The following is a 16185-nucleotide window of genomic DNA, read 5'->3' as shown; positions in this document are numbered from 1 at the left end:
TAACTTTGTCAGTCTTGGCAGACGACATATTTCCCTCCAGCACAGTTAGTGTTTTCTTTGAGCAAAACTATAAATACTCCTAAGTCAAAGTCAAAGTCATTCGTAGCACTCTTGCCAAAAGTAGGCTACTGAATATCCTAAAAAAGTTAAAGCCACTTAATAATCTTTTATTAAATGGGGTGAGACTGTGCTGTGTATACCTGTGAATATGTCTGTAAAGCCCAAACTGCTCAAGGACAGTCTTTTATAATTCAGTGAACTGCAGCAAACTCCAAAGCTGGGCAAAATATATAGATCACAAAAAGCATGGAGTATGGAGGGTGTCTTCCCATTATTGTGATAAGCAATGATTTTATAACATATTTTTTAAACTGTTTCATACAGTCATTGGTGAGAAGTGAAGTCAGTTTCATGACTTCCTGATGGGCCTCTCAGTCCCTGTGCAGGCACATGATGGTTTCTTGTTTGTGATGCAAAGCAACCATAGTAGTTTGTGGCTGCATCATAAATGCTACATCAAACCTGAACCCAAGCTTTAGTGTGTAATGAGTGTCTTATCTAAATACCATAGTCGTCTGATTTTAAGGTCACTGTTTTCTAACTTCTTTGCTGTTTTTGCTCTAGGCCTTGGTTTACTGTGCAGACAGACAGAATATTTTGAGGTTGTCATTTATTTTGTATTTTTTTTATAGTTATACACAGGCAAATATCAAATAAAAAAATTTCTTTATTTGATTTGAGTCTCCAGTTGGACGAAACACCTTAGAAGCTATGTCAATTTAAGTTGAAACTGATGTTTTTTTTTGTTATACACAGGAACATATGTTAAATTCTTTGTGCTATTGGTTGGGTACTTCCCACAGCAGCCACTCCTCTCATTGTTGCATCCAAGTACTCATACCCAACCACTTAACCTAACAATGTAATAACTGCCCAACCATAGATCCTGAGCAGCAGGATACTACCAGCCATCTCCAACACCGCGCTTTGCCCCATTTGCCAGTATTGTTTGTATGTGCCACTTTGCTGTGTCTACTTTTCTGCCCATCTTACACAAAATAAATCTTACTGTCCCTATCATTAATCAGCAAAGAGTTATCCTCAAGTTGGTATTCTCAAACAAACAAGCAAATTATTTTAAAACCTGGTTTAAAAACAAGTACACTACATTACAAATGTTAAAGTTGATGCAAGTGACATTTGTAAGTTGAGTGATGTAAGTAACATCTTGTCTGCAGCTTTTGGATTGCTTTGTACAGTTACACTTAGCTTAATGCTGTTAAATATTTGTTACATTTTTAAATATCTAAAGATAATACACTCCCATTTTCAAAAAACTGTCTGGACTGGGATTGCCTTGTGTGAAGGGAAGGCAATGCCAGACATCGTTCCTTGGAAAAACACAGTGGGCAAGAAACTGCTAGCAATATGCTGCAGTCAGTGAACCACACAGTGGGAGAATGGGTCATACAAATGCAATACCTGTCATTACTCCAACGAATAACATATCTAGAATAAGGGAGCATTTGGAGCTTGATTTAGGTTTAGGTTAGACATAAAGCCACAGTCACTGAACAACTTGAACTGACTTGACTCTGTGATGCCATAACTATCTAGTCCATGTTTTGAGAGTGTTTCTATGTATCAATGGCCAGTATGGGTATTACATTTACACTGACTTAATCACAGATTCATAAAATATGCATGAGGGACCATAGCACCAATACTACAGTTCTGAAGATGTCCTGCATTATGCCAGCTTGACTTAGCAGGTCCTGTCTTATACATGAAGGCTATCGATGCCCAGAACAGTATGGTGAGTGGTGTACAGTGAGGTTTTTTACTTGGGCCACAGTCTGCTGCTGTGCCACAAAGGACTATACAACAACCGAAGAAGTTTTCCAGTGAGTGATGTTTAATTCAATAAATCTGCATTAGAAAACACAGATGTTGAAATAATAACAAGATTGTGCTTAGACAGGTGCTTAGTTGTCATGTGCCTATAGTTGCTAAGTTTAAGAATAACGTGGCTTTCACAATTTGTCCCTTTGCCTCAGGAAGAACACTAATTTGTAATATTTTCCCAAGAGATGCCTCAGTTCTCAAAAGGCCTCAAAAGGCTTTGTGAGCAGCTGGTGTAAGGGGTATGAGACAAAAGTAGGCTTATGAAACACTTGAAAGATCAGCTCAAGCAATAACTCAGCACTGTATACATTAACCCTATCACAGTATCAGCACAGAGCTGCAGACAGATGCAGATCATGGAAGCAGCCATCGGTAACACATGCTGCTCTGCACTAAAGAAAATAATGCAATGACAGGCATGGAAGGTTACTTCCACAAAGCAAACCTTTCAAGAGCTCATGTGGAAACACTGTCATCATCAATCACTAATGAGTTTGTTTTCCTACAAAAGTTGAATACATGCATGGTGCTCATTGGGCTAGTGGTTTAGATACTCTCATCTCTATCCGAGGATCACATCTAATTGAGGTTTCTCGTGTAGCTTGCTTAATTATATATATCATTTTACAGCAGTAAAACAAGACATGATTGCAGTTTTTGTTTATTTACATTTTACCTGCTCCTAAACTTTAGGTAGTGTTTCAAGCAGCTAGTTAATGCGGTCAAAGAATATACTGTCTGTAAGTCAAGACTGCATGCACTAGGTCCTGTTGCCACAGCAACCAGAGGAGAAATCAGTGCAGGTTGTGATGCTCCAGCACTACCGCATTGAGGGGGATGGAGGGATGGCAGTTACATTCGGGCAGATGGGACCTCAAGACCGACAGTGACTCACCGACAGCAAGTGACAGAACGGGATAAAAATTCAAGAACGTTAAGGTGCAGTTATATCGGACCTTGACAAAAGACATAAGACAGGCCAACGCACAAGGAAGACTGTCGACCTACAGTCGAAAACTAAGGGTGAGTGCACAAAACTGCGGCGAATGTTGGCTCGTTCGTCGAATGTTACATTTGGCTCCGGTGTATGCTGCCCAGCTGAAGGGTAACAAGAATTCAGAATTAATTACATTAAATAATCATTAAGTCATGTTCACACTTCTGATAATATTGCAAATTAAAAACGTCATCAGCTGGTTTCTTGTCGCTAGCTTATCGTAAAAAAAGCTCGTCGCAAAATGTAGTCTAGCCTATAATAATGTAAGCCTAATGTTTGTGTGTTTCAGAGCGACCAAATAAGGTGCATAGATAGCGTATATGGGTACTGAAAGGTAAGACCAACAGGCTTCCGAACATGTAGGCTACCCGGGAGTCCATTTTTGATGGCATTCGCGCAACCCCCAGAGAGTAGATAAAATCTTTGTCAACAGCAACTGCAGTGTAACTGTAGCTGTAACCTGTAGCTGCGTTTAAACCTATAATTCCTTATAGGACAAAATGGACGTTGAACCTAACTATGTTTCTTTGAAAAATATGAAACAACTAAACTTCATTGTTTATTTCTCAATTCGGTGATGTTATTTCAACACAGCTCCTACCACAAGAGCATCTTTAGGCCTAATAGAGTAAGGGGGTTTCAGAATATAGCCATTGTGACTGTGAGAAAGCCAGCTAGGTCTGCTGCCTAAAAGTGCAGTCTAAACCAAAGTCACTATAGTCCTAATGGAAGTCTTACCGTGCTTTGAAATGAAACCTTTGCACATTGCCTGTAATGATGGTGATACCTTTGACATTTAAACCTGACACAAATTGTACACAGCCAGTATCAGCTGTTGGCACTGAAAATAATGCAACCAAAAGGGCCTCTAATATGTGCCTAAGTTATACCAGGCTGAAGTGATTTGGCAGCCTCTTGGAGATCTGAATTAAATGTCAGACTCAATGTCATGATGAGGGGATGAAATCACTAAGGTATGTAATGTCAAATTTCAAATGAACTGTGAGAGTAATATAGGCGTCAATCAGAATGATGGAAACAGACAAAAGATGTATAGAAATATAGATCAAATTAGTCATGCATTCGTTTTTTAATAATATCTAAAAGTTTCCTTTCATGGAAGTGACACAGAAAACTTGATATGATCTTCACAGCACCGGCCAGCTAAGAAAACACTGCAAGAATTTACTGTAAAAAAATGTTGCCGAAAATGTATCTATTGTTTTAACTAGGTTTGAACTTGTGTGTTTTAAGAAAAGCGGGATATAAAGGCTCCTTTGTGTATTTCTAACTCTGAGATGGAATTAGTGTCAGCCTTTCCTATAGAATGAAGCCTATAGAAAGAAGTGACATCCCCTTCCGTGTCTGTCAATTGACATAATCCATTATGAGTCAAGATGCTCTTTATATCAGTGAACTACACTAGAATATGACAATGAATGAAGGGCATGTAAAACAGAATGGGTCTGTGTTTTTGTCTAAGGATTTTATATCGATTCAGACAGGAAAAGCCAGTGTGCAATTGCATTAAAGCTCTCAACAAAATCCTTTAAAGCATGCTGTGTAGTCACTCATTAGTCCTTTTGTTATTACTAATAATTTTATAACGAGGGGCAACACGCCTCTTAAACAGCATGCTTTAATCATTGTTAAAAACACCACACAAAAAATTAATGGCCCAGAATTCAGTCTGTCATAATATTTTTGGTCTTTTTTTGGTGAACTGCTTTCATATTCTGGGTCCTTGGATATTTCATGTCCGCCCCACATGATAGATCACCTAACACTGCCGCAGTAATTGCTCTCAATGGCCTTCCAGCTCTAGACCAAAACGGATTGACCAAAGTCTTATAATCAAGACATTATCGTAATTGTGTCAAGAGAGGTAATAGTTTCCGTAAGTCAGTCTTGTAGAATATATTTGTTCCTGAAATGAATGCTGTGGTGAAGTGAATTCCCAGCACTGTGGTGGTAATTGTCTATTCTGTGGGCTTTATATTTCAAGCTGTTGGGAAAATATGAGGTGCTCAGATGCTCTCCTGTTTGTCAATATTTAATGAATTGCATGGTGCAATCAAGATTCTGTCATCTCAGTTCTGGAGTGGAGTGAACTATATAAGATTTAACCAGCTGTTGGTTCCTAAAATCCAAATCCACTTGGTTCTCATAATTTAACTTAAATATATAAATAACAAAATCCCCAAATCCAAACTTTTAGCACTTATATTCAGACAGATGAAAAGGAAATGGACGAGCTGGCTTGCTTTCTACTAGAATGGCTGTTAATTTTTTACCAAAGACAGACTGAATATATGTTACCATGCCTCTTTAAAAGAATCACACCTCAGAATAGTCCTTTGCACAAGGAGGTGGGCTGATGTCATTTGTGCTTAGCACAGGACAGGGGCACAGATGGTGTTTGCCTGTTTTTCTACCATCCAGCTGGCATCACTGTACCTCAACCCCAGTGGCTCTGAGACGCCATGCTAGACTGGGTGCTACAGGTGCCCTCTTCGCAAACTACAAGAAAATACCTCAGTAATAGCTCATGATAATATACCTGTAGTGTGAGACTCCATTTACATTCCCATATGTGTTGTTACAAGTACAAATTAATGGTTGGATTGTCATTTTGGCTGCTGTGATTGGAAGAAGTCTGTTTTGGCTGATGGGCCAGTTGGCATGATGGTGCTTCCTGCCTAACTGATGCACATGAGTGAATAACAGCATGGAATTGGAAGAAAAATAAGCAAAAGTGGATGGATGCACTGTTGAGGAATAACATTGCCAACGTTTTCCATAAATTTACTTTTTGAAGTCTTTCTGCCTTCACCTGTAGACATTTTAGCCATTTTATAAATATATTGTTGCTAGCCAGTTGTCATGCCATGCAGAAATCATGTTGTGCTGTTGCTATGGGTTTAAGCTATGCTCTCGGAATGACACCAAACACTGCATTTTTAATAGGTAATGAATTAAAGACGATGGCCATTCTCACAAGCTCTGTCCAGTCCTTACACTTCAAAAAACGACCCACTGGTTTCTGCTCAACAAAATGTTGCGTCCTGTTGCTGTATCTCTGTTCTTTTTATTGAAGGCCCTTGGAGGCAAGCTCCCATGTGAAGTGACAGTCACAGTGTCTTTGGTGTTCTTCTCCTATCGGAAAATGGTACAGTTGTTGATATGCGTGTGATGTTAGAGCTTGTAGTTATAATCACTGTCATGTGATTTTACATCTTGTGGAAAGGACTTTGACTTTGTGTGTGTGTGTGTGTGTGTGTGTGTGTGTGTGTGTGTGTGTGTGTGTGTGTGTGTGTGTGTGGTAAGGATGTGTTATATAAAGCTTGCTGTGTATCCTCCAGCCTCACAAGCCTGCTATTTATAGACTCAGTTCAAATTCGAACAACCTGCGCTCAGTGAGACAGGAAGAAAGAGGGGGGTGGTTGAAGGAAAAGAGAAGAAGGTGTTGCATAATACTTAAACAGCAAGGGCAAAAATCAGATCTCTTCATTTATAGTGAGATCAGTGTCACCCTTCACCCTCATCTATCTATGTTTTTTGTCTGCCTCTATGTGACATTGTGCTCTGATTAATTCCTCTCAATGGAACACGAATGAATCAGAGTGATAGCAATATACACACCTATTGAGATTGAAATGGTATCTCTACAGCTGAGCAATATTGTATACTGAACCATGTTGTTTGTTGCCCAGGTGTGTCCAGTATCTCATCCTCCAGTGTTATTATCACAACGGGTACACACTGCTTGTGTTGTCCTCTGTCAAAAACGAATAGTTAGACATAGCCATGCGGGGCTGGCGTTGTGTGTGCGCTTTTTACAACCATAAAATCCAGTACTCATTTTATACATGGAGGACCGCAGTTTCCGTCTATGACGTAATGGGCAGCTTGTCCCTGATCAAGAGTGGGGGTGTGGGGTGGTGGGGGACAGTGATGGATTGAGAGGACAAAAGTCCAAGGAGAACAGGAAAGGTATTCCAGATTTATGTGGAATCATGAGATACCCATGCAATGGGCTCAGTCAGGCTGAGTGCACCATGTCCGTCCTTATCATTTTACGAGCAACACGAGTGACACGAATAACTGAGGAAAGTAATATTCTCCTAAAGGTCATTTCAATGGAAGGAAAATAGGTATTAATGTGTTCTATGCAATTATTTTCTCAACATTTGCCCTGATGTTACTTCAAATAATAAATGCTTTGCTGTATAAGGTTTCTGTTGTCATCATATACATGGTCCCCCCCCCCCCCTCTATTTCCTCTATTTTCTTGTTTTTATCACAGAGAGGATGCAATGATCCCGTTCATCCTGAAGGTCTTGAGGGGACAACTGAACTGGACATCTGAATATGAGCTGGACTTTTATTAATGTGTCCCCTATGCCATACGGTGACCTGATTTAGGGTATTTTTTTTTTTTTTTTTTTTTAAGATTGAAGACAGGTTTCATTTTAACATGAAATGTAAGCACATTTATCAAGTTCATGTGCAAAGTAAATGCAGCCTTCAATGAAGAATAGATTCGGATACAGTTTTATCAGTGGCTCAGCTACTGATATCAAAACAATGAGAATTAGATGTAACAGGTTACTAGCAAGTGTGTTATTAAGAAAGCAACCTACCATAGGCTGACAGTAACGTTACCGGTGTTAGAGTTTCCAATGTTGCTTAATGCTAAAAGGTATTCACTGTCTTCCTGATAAGTTTAAGTTTAATCTAAAAAAAAAGAAAAGATTTTCGAGTAATTGTAAGCATGCTTCACTGTGCATATTGCTGAATTTCAGTGTATTTTCATTTCAGGGCATATTTGGCTACTGGAGACATATCAGGGCCTAGTTAGAAAAGTCTTTGAGTGCCTTTAACTTCCAGGGAAAACTGTATCATTTTTTGGCATTGCCATTCTTGTTTGTGACCTCGTGGCATCGCTACATTAAAACACCATTACACCCCACCCCCTACCCTCTCCCCTCACCGCCCACTCTCTCAGGATGAGCCAAAAGCTGGATCTACAGGTGGAGAGCCCACAGCCTCTCATCTACACCTTGGAGGAGCTTGAATGCAAGATCTGCTACAACCGCTACGACACCCGCACCCGCAAGCCCAAGGTGCTGAGCTGCACACACCGCGTCTGTGCCAAATGCCTGAAAAAGATTGTAGAGACTGGGGAGTCCTCCCCAAGCATCATCAGCTGTCCGTTCTGCCGCAACGAGACCCATGTCCCGGACGAGGAGATCTGGCTCCTGAAGGATGACAGCAACATCCTGGCCATCCTGGCCTACCAGGACCAGGCCAGGAAAAGCGGCTCGGTCACCCCCGGGGAGGTGCTCCTCACCCCTAACAGTCTGAGTGGTGGCGGTGGCGGCGGCGGCAGCGGCGGCGGCGGGGGGGACCAGTCCCACAGCTCCTCTGACTGCCTGGTGATCACCATCATGGAGGTGCCGGGAGAGTCGCAGTCCTCAGACACCATGAGCATGCTCAACATGGTGCGCCTGTACCGCCCGCCCAGCCTGGACTCGTTGCCTTGCCACCTGCCCATCCAGAAGTGCCGTATGTGGACGTCGCGCACCATCCCCCGCTTCCTCATAGGCTTCCTCTGCCTGATCTACTTCAGCTCGCTGCCTCTGGGCATCTACCTGCTGATGATCCAGCAGCTCACGCTAGGGGTCATCCTCGTCAGTCTCGTGCCCTCCACGCTGGTATTGTGTGTCTTCTACGGCTTCTGCCAATGCCTGTGCCATGAAATCATGGAGGCCATTGCTACATAGCGTTCAACGCTTACTCATCAGGGAGTCTGTGTCTGTGTGAGTGACTCATAGCGAGACCTGTAAAGACTAAGCCAAATCACTGATGCATATCTGCCCCTTATCCCTCCCCAATGCCCCTCTCCTGTTAATCCAGAGTATACCAGCACTGAACAGAAAATTCTTCATAATCCACTTTGTATGCAGGGCTATTCGTGGGCTGTGACAGTTGGGATAACCTGTGAAAGGACAACCATGACTAATGGTTTTATATTGAGCTCAACCTGTATCAGACAGCTGTCATTTTTGTGTATGTACAGCTCACCATAATGGGCTATAACTGTGAGCATCCAACTGTTGTTGAAGAGAACATGGTCTTATCACATCCTATAATGGCAATTACATGTAGTATTAAATATTTCCTTAGTAGAATTGCTGTCTACTTTTGGTCAAATTTCTTTATGGAAATCCATAGTATAAGGATGTGTTAAAGCATAATCACCTTGTATGCATTTGAAGTTTCTAGTTGCCTTTGTAAGGCATGTCTATGCCCAAGTACTTGTACTTTTAATGTTGTAAAAAATGTTTTTGTCATTGCAAATGGAATGGACAAATAATACCTTGAAACCGCCTAAACTGTTACTAGATATTCAATAAAGAATCAAAACAGTGTGTTACATTTGCTGTTATCACTTTGATGATCTTTAGGCAATAATGCCATATCAATGTTGAACAGATCTCATTTTTACATAATGACTTGTTGGGGAAAATCAAAGACCAATGTAATAAGCGTATATATACTAGGAATGACACTGAGAGCAAAGTGTTCTCAATGGTAGCTATATGTTCTTATGGAAATCTCATCCACGTTATTCACAACTGCTTAGTGTAAGATAAGATAAGACCAGACGGAGTAGGAAAGTTTCAAGAGCTTCCACAGCTAGATATGGCAAGTCAGTTCATGCATGGTCCTTATGAAGCCATACACTGCTAATGTGAACCAAAAATATATCTTTCATTTAGTTATCTTAAATTATTATACTGCTTATTAGAATTTTGCAAAACGTTCCATTGATTTGAATGGACTACCCCAACATTCGGAGGTCTGATATTTCTTTATGACCGCTGCAAGAAATGAATGACCGCTGGCATTGGCAACGAGTTTTGTGCTTCTTAATGTTCTTAATGTTCTCAATGTTATTCCGCAAGTAGTCCGTTCACTTCACGCAACAGGTTGTAACTTGAAGTCAACAAGTAATAGGTTGCTACGCAACGCCATACACTTTAAAGTTCTATTTGCGTGGATAACAATTTTTTTCTCAGCAAAAGCCATAATGTATATAGGATAATGCGTAGTCCGCCGGCCAGTATCGGAAAATAAATATGTTCAGGACAAAATAAGACCCCTACCCTGTGCGTCTAGATTTATTTTCTTATGCTGAGTATACATTTTTCCTTAAATAACAGTGATAAAAATAATGAAATAAGAAATAACAGCTGCCACAAACCTTAACCCTTTATCAGTTTAGGTTAGCATCTAAGCAAATGGATGTTTCATGTGAAAATGAAATGCAACGTAAGTGATCGCATCCATGTTTTTTTATTTTTTAATGTAAACTAATATGCAATGCAAGATTATATCTAGAGGCAGTGGATTCGTTGCTTTAGATAGCATGCTGTAGGACTACACTGCAGACTCAAAACTTAGTGACCACTATTCATTTCATGAACTCAACTTTTTCAACAGTTTTGATAGAACAGTCTAAAAAGATAATTTCACTCCTTATAATGTTAATTGGTAATGCTAAAATCAGAAACTAATATGAGGCTCTTCCCTCCCATAAATCCCCTAAATGTAACTAACAAAACTTTTTGCTTTTTTGCATATTAGACTTAACATAAAGAAGTCAGTTACTTCAAGTTTGACAGATTTTGCACCCGAGGTACAATTTTGTAATGTGACAGCCTAAATCTCAACCTCACACAACGTTGTAAAGAATAGATGTATATCTAAGGTATCATAAAATATGTAATGCCATTTTAGTCAGAAATTAATAACACCTGTATTACAACACGATCCCAGTGGTAGACCTCAGCTGTACACTCATAGCTTGTGTGGGTGCTGTTTGCTGTGTTAATATGCTAATATTAGAGTGGTTGCGCTGGAGACGCTACACATGGGAACACACCTGTTGCATCATGGATCCCCCTAAGTGACATGCAGCTTTCAAACAAGCCATCTTTAATCACTAGGGTTCATCAAAGGATCTCTGTGCGGTGTTCAACAGTCCCACACGATCCTCCCAAAGGACAGTTTATCCCAAATGAACTGCTGAACACAGCACCCAGTTTAATGGGGGTATTTCAAAGGAGCTCCTATAGTGATTCAATTCTATTTTGCACTTCTAAGAAAAGCTGTGGATATTTCGGCCCTGTAGGAACACTTGGAGGAGGGTGCTCCACTCCTGTTAGTGTCAGAGGCTCAGAGGCATCAGCTGTCTTGATTGGCCTAATTGAAACATGGCTCCCAGAGGAATGACTCTTACTCGTACAACAGAATGGAATATTGGAGGGGGTGTGGATAGCAGTAACAAGGAGTATTTAGAGTGGGGAGCTTCAGAGGTTATCCATACAGTACCAGGGATTGTCAGCCTGTCAGTTTCAAATGTGCCAAGAAACATTAGATGCATCAGCATAAACACAGGTATGTGAATGTATTTATTTAATAGAATTTCAGTGAATGTGTCAATTTATACTGGAAGTGTTGTTTTGTATAGATGGAAACAGGCTGTCAGGTGATACATTCAGTCACCTTTAAAGAATACGTTTGCAAACGTGTGAATTCATTCACATGCATTGATCAATATTTGTGTACCTCAACCAATACAATCCAATGGTACATATAGTTTTGTTTGTCTCTGGATTTGTCAATGTCTACTTGCATTTCACAGACAGAAACGTCCTTACAAGGCTGATATGATGAATATGACAAATGTATTAAGGATAGTGTGACAGTTTGAGAAATACTGATACAAACTCTCTATAAATACATGAACTGGTGTTGATATACAACTTTACCACAGGCTCTGAACCATTTTGGCTGGTAATTTGAATGCTATTACATCCCCATTTCAAATGAATCGCTGGCGACGGTCGGTGGGAGAGCTGCAGGCCAGGCGGCAGCAGGTGACTGAGTGCGAGCAGGCATTGGCAGCCCTCAGCAAGGTGACTGCCTGCTTCCAGCAAATGGCCTCCTCCCTGGGGAGCAACACGGACGGCAGTGGCCTCAGGGAAGAACTGGCAGATATCAGAGCAATGGCTCACCGGATCTACACGGGTAACCTATTTCAGGCATCGGAAGGCGTGCTCAGTATACTAGATGACAGTCGATTTAGGTTATTCCACGTATGCTCTGACAAGCACGCATCATAAGATTACTTTGACACAAAACTTTCAGTTGGTAAGAGAAATCCATAGTTATGAACTGCTTTTAATGGGAATTGCAGGAAAGTAGTCATGATCTTTCTAAAATAAATGCATAGCAAGTTCTTTCCAAGATAGTCCAAGTTCTGTACCCTTCCTCAGCTGTGTAGCACAATGTTTAAACTAAGGACCAAGGCCAGGACAAAACATTGCTTAGCTCCAACTCATGCTGTTCCATGTTTCTCCACCCTTTTACAACAGGGTTGCATAAAAGACTGATAACACTGCTGACAGAAATGGAACAAAGACAGGAGGACAGGGAGCAGGTGGAGCGCCTTTGGGTGTTGTTCCTGTCTAGCCTCGAGACCTTTCAGAAGGACCTTCAAAAAACCAGCTCCTTGCAGGAGCTTTTCCCGCTAACCCAGCGTCGTGACCGCAGCACTCTGATAAAGACAGGCTACTCAGGGGGATCAGAGGTCGCAGCTCGTGCAGCTACAGTTCAGACACCATGGGTGTCTGGGGAGGAAGAACGATGCCCCGACCTGCAAAAGCAAATCTCAAGGATGGATTCTCTGCTACAGGAGATGCTACAGACGGTGAACGTGCCCGTTTGGACAGTGGAGGCCACACAGGAGGCCTGGTTGGAGGTCGGGAAGGAAGAACACCATGACGACGAAACACTGGAGGACTTGATGCAGGTGGAAGTGATATCACAAGACAGCACCACTACAGGGTGCTGCCACCATTTAAATTGCAGGTTAGGCTGCCTACTCTGTTTAGTAAATTAAATGCATTTTTTACCCCTGGTCAAGCATTGGACCAAATTTAAGTTGTCCGTAAATAAACCAGCACTTGTTGTGGACATTTTAATAAAGAGGAAAATAAATACATTGAAAATACAATAAAATGATATGGCAGATAATGCTTTCCCCAACAGTCAAGCACATACTCAAAAGTGAACAGAATATGAAGAATATTCATACATAGAAAATATTCATTTTTCAATATTCATACACACAAAAAAAAAAAAAAAAGAGTTGTAATGTTAACAATATATGCAAGGCTTGGCACACTCTTAAATAGCCTTGGTCAGCCCTCTCCCTTGTAAATGACTTATTGCTCCATATCAGTTGACAAAAACAATGAAGTGTATCCAACAACTTTATTCACAGTTTAACAACATAAAAATATAGTACAGACACATGACATTTTCTTTACATAATTTGAAGCCAAGACGAGACAAGAAAGTAAGACAAAACATGACTAGGTATAATACAGGTAATAATTGAGGAAACAGTGCAGGATGATCTTCGTTAATTCTTGTTGGTTGAATGTAAATGGGCCTTGAACGCTGAAGAGAATATGGGAGAGGGGTGTAACACTCAATAAATATATATATATAAAAAATATATATAATTTCATAAGGATAACAGTACGGCATAGCAGCCCCTACACTCACCTTCCTGGTCAGCCCAAAGGCCAGCAGCTATGGCATTCATTGGACTGTCATTGTTTGGTTCTAGAGATGGGGCAGATTCAACACATATTTAAATTTGAATGACACACCACAGACACAGACACAGACACAGACACAGACACAGACACAGACAGACACACACACTAACCTCCGAGCAAACTCTGAATCGATAGTAGCATGGATCGAACATCATACAAGGCCGACCATTTTTCCTTCAGGATGTCCAAGCAGATGAACCCATTTTCATCAACATTTGGATGGAAGCAAGGCGTGATGAACTTTACAGTTGGCGCTTTGTACGGATAACCACTGGGGAACTCTAGTGATAACTTGTACCTCAGACCTTCATAAACCTGTTCATTGGACGCAATAATGGAAGATGGTTAAAAAAAGGATCTACATGTTGAACAGTACATGCAATATTCGGGTATAAACTGACTGACATGTGCTTGTTTTCACAAGCAAAATATGACCATGAGCTAAACTTATATGACAGAAAATTGGCAAATATTATGTACTCACTGTTCCCTGTGCTCCATCTATTGTACCAATCCATTTAAAAAGGTTGTCACTCTCTGGAAAAGCAGATATCCCCTTATCTCCAGACATCTACAGATGAAAAGATATAGGACAAATTAATGAATTAAGACACATTACATGCAATTGGTAATACGTTCCAGAAGCCAGACAACTGACTGGCTTATTTCTTTGGACTCACCATTAATGTCATCAACTCCTGCTGAAGCCTACAGGTGGGGAAAAAAGGTGTTGTAGCTTGGTGACTTAGTGATTAGCCTTTACACTGGCAAACATTTTGGCCACTGACTAAAATCTACCTTCACTTAGTAATACTGTGAGGCAAAACTATGCTTAGAACAAGAGGAATCTACGTAGAGATTACCTTTTAGAAACTGAACCCTTGGGCGCATTGCCGCTTGTTTCGTTGCCTTTCAAGGCTGCTGTGTTGGAGGCTGCGGCTGGATCCATGTTTTGAGAAGCCATTGCTTGATCTGTTTTGAAGAGTTGTAACGTTACAGCAGTACATATTTGACATTAAGTACCTGAGTAACTGTTACTTTCAGTCAGTGAATGCGCTCAAGATCGACCATACTGTTCCCCAGCTAGCTACTAGATGCTTTATTTGATGCCAGCAACTTCAGACTTCCGTAAAATTAAGCACAACTAAAGTTAGCCGAATATGCTAGCTAATTGCGGTTAACTGAAAGGATAGGACAAAAGCGAAATCATTGCATTCTCTTAAAACATGTAACGCGCATTTGCTACTGGTACCAAACGACAGACAGTTAGGACAGTATGTATCGACATGTAAAAGAAAACAGTGTGTTACTGTCATTCTGACTGGCGTGTCATCTAATGTTAGCTATGCTATACAAGCTACCGTTAGCCAAGTTAATTGATTAGCTAAAGAACTGCTACATCTAACTAATGTTAAACATCACCCATTTACAGTTAACGTTAGCCATCTTGCTATATTTACATAATTGACTAACTAAAATGACATCGGTGTTGAGACAAATGCCTAAGCAACGTTTGACTGTACCGAGTGCGTGAAACGGTCTGTGTGCGCTTGCAAATTTAAGTTAAACAGCATTGTTTCGTGGCTTGCTAACGTTTTGGGCAGTTATAAGTTAGCAATAGCTAGAGTCAAGCCACATCAACAAAGTAATCATTATAAAGCTAGTCAGCGCTTGACAATACATGGCTAGTCACTTCTATCAATAACAAATTATACAGGTTTTAGTATGCACTGTAAACCAAATAAAACAATCCTTACCAGCTGTAGCTACCTTCTGCCTCTTAATGTTGAAATGAGTTCATGCGGTGAAATTTTCAAATTATATCCCGCCCCCTCTGTTTAAATTCTCTTCCTTTAAACAGCTTCGCCGCCCTATCAAGTCCTGCAGCCAATCATGGGTTACGAATGGAAAACACTGAGGACCTTGGCAACCATTGAAAGATGCGCATAGAACATCTCTTTGAGCGTCCAGCAAAACTTTAATTTAATTGGATGACTTACTGAAGGTTGGGCGTGTCCTTAACCGTTAGTTTATACGTCACTCAAGTTCAGGAAGTTGAACCAGAGAATTTCTAGATAGATCAGAAGCTCTGGTTGAACCCCAAAATAGTACAGACCACAATTTATGTTTTCGTAAACAACAAGATAAAAAGACAGAACGATTGCTAATAATATAAAACAAAAACATTTAATAATAATAATTGCAAAACAGTCTTTTGAGACAACATCTAACACTCTCTCTCTTTTTTACAATTTGCATTTTAAAAGTATTAAGTAGGTCTCTCAAATTACATTCCAAAACACAAAATAGGCTACACTTCTAAAACATTTGTTTGAGAAAAGAAAAAAAAGTTTCCAGTCATTTAGTAACATCAGCTTTTTACATTTAAACAGTGCTAGGGACTAATGCAATACAACATTAGATAGCTGGCTCAGACACCTCACAAATCCCCTCAGATGTATTTTTCAGTTACAGTAATGGGGTTTTTACATTGCACAGTGTCTATTTCTCGGTAACTTTTACAAAATAAGCAAAAAAAAGTCAAACAAACAAGTTTTTAGTACAAATACGACCATCTACGGC

General features: G+C 40.3%; 3 protein-coding genes across 5 annotated transcripts; 2 read left to right on the top strand and 1 right to left on the bottom strand.

Annotated features, from left to right (window-relative positions):
* The first annotated feature begins 2685 nt into the window (after nucleotides 1-2685).
* On the top strand, nucleotides 2686-9341 carry LOC105897858 (E3 ubiquitin-protein ligase RNF182). 3 transcript variants are annotated; one of them, XM_031568127.1, is made up of 4 exons: nucleotides 2686-2928; nucleotides 3192-3236; nucleotides 7209-7386; nucleotides 7911-9341. In XM_031568127.1, coding segments are annotated over exons 3-4 (780 nt in total). In that variant the 5' UTR covers nucleotides 2686-2928; nucleotides 3192-3236; nucleotides 7209-7384; the 3' UTR covers nucleotides 8689-9341. The 3 variants fall into 3 exon arrangements, with proteins under 3 accessions (XP_031423987.1, XP_012680290.1, XP_031423986.1); XM_012824836.2 differs by lacking the exon at nucleotides 3192-3236 and having other exon boundaries at nucleotides 7209-7328; XM_031568126.1 differs by lacking the exon at nucleotides 3192-3236.
* Nucleotides 9342-11634: 2293 nt separating this feature from the next.
* Nucleotides 11635-13085, top strand: zgc:109913 (regulator of G-protein signaling 9-binding protein). The gene is made up of 2 exons (XM_012824893.3): nucleotides 11635-12001; nucleotides 12349-13085. Exons 1-2 carry the CDS (start codon nucleotides 11800-11802, stop codon nucleotides 12873-12875), a joined length of 729 nt encoding a protein of 242 aa, XP_012680347.1. The 5' UTR covers nucleotides 11635-11799; the 3' UTR covers nucleotides 12876-13085.
* On the bottom strand, nucleotides 12940-15505 carry ube2c (ubiquitin-conjugating enzyme E2C). Its single transcript, XM_031568125.2, has 7 exons — nucleotides 15360-15505; nucleotides 14466-14574; nucleotides 14283-14310; nucleotides 14087-14173; nucleotides 13713-13917; nucleotides 13547-13606; nucleotides 12940-13438 (listed from the first exon to the last, which is right to left on the bottom strand). The coding sequence occupies exons 2-7, from the start codon at nucleotides 14564-14566 to the stop codon at nucleotides 13401-13403; spliced, it is 519 nt and encodes a 172-aa protein (XP_031423985.1). The 5' UTR covers nucleotides 14567-14574; nucleotides 15360-15505; the 3' UTR covers nucleotides 12940-13400.
* Nucleotides 15506-16185: the final 680 nt, after the last annotated feature.

The sequence above is a fragment of the Clupea harengus genome, chromosome 5 (genome assembly GCF_900700415.2).
Source record: "Clupea harengus chromosome 5, Ch_v2.0.2, whole genome shotgun sequence".
Taxonomy (NCBI): domain Eukaryota; kingdom Metazoa; phylum Chordata; class Actinopteri; order Clupeiformes; family Clupeidae; genus Clupea; species Clupea harengus.
Note: the sequence above shows the minus strand (reverse complement) of the source record. Positions and strands in the feature narration are given on the sequence as shown.

Bases quoted from the DNA above. Each gene is read 5' to 3' on its own strand.
- zgc:109913 (XM_012824893.3), top strand. From the start codon at position 11,800: ATGAATCGCTGGCGACGGTCGGTGGGAGAGCTGCAGGCCAGGCGGCAG. The intron at 12,002-12,348 runs GTAACCTATTTC...CTTTTACAACAG, and splicing joins GGCTCACCGGATCTACACGG to GGTTGCATAAAAGACTGATA.
- ube2c (XM_031568125.2), bottom strand. From the start codon at position 14,566: ATGGCTTCTCAAAACATGGATCCAGCCGCAGCCTCCAACACAGCAGCC. The intron at 14,174-14,282 runs GTGAGTCCAAAG...TTTCATCTGTAG, and splicing joins AGGAGTTGATGACATTAATG to ATGTCTGGAGATAAGGGGAT. The intron at 13,439-13,546 runs GTGAGTGTAGGG...TATTCTCTTCAG, and splicing joins CCTTTGGGCTGACCAGGAAG to CGTTCAAGGCCCATTTACAT.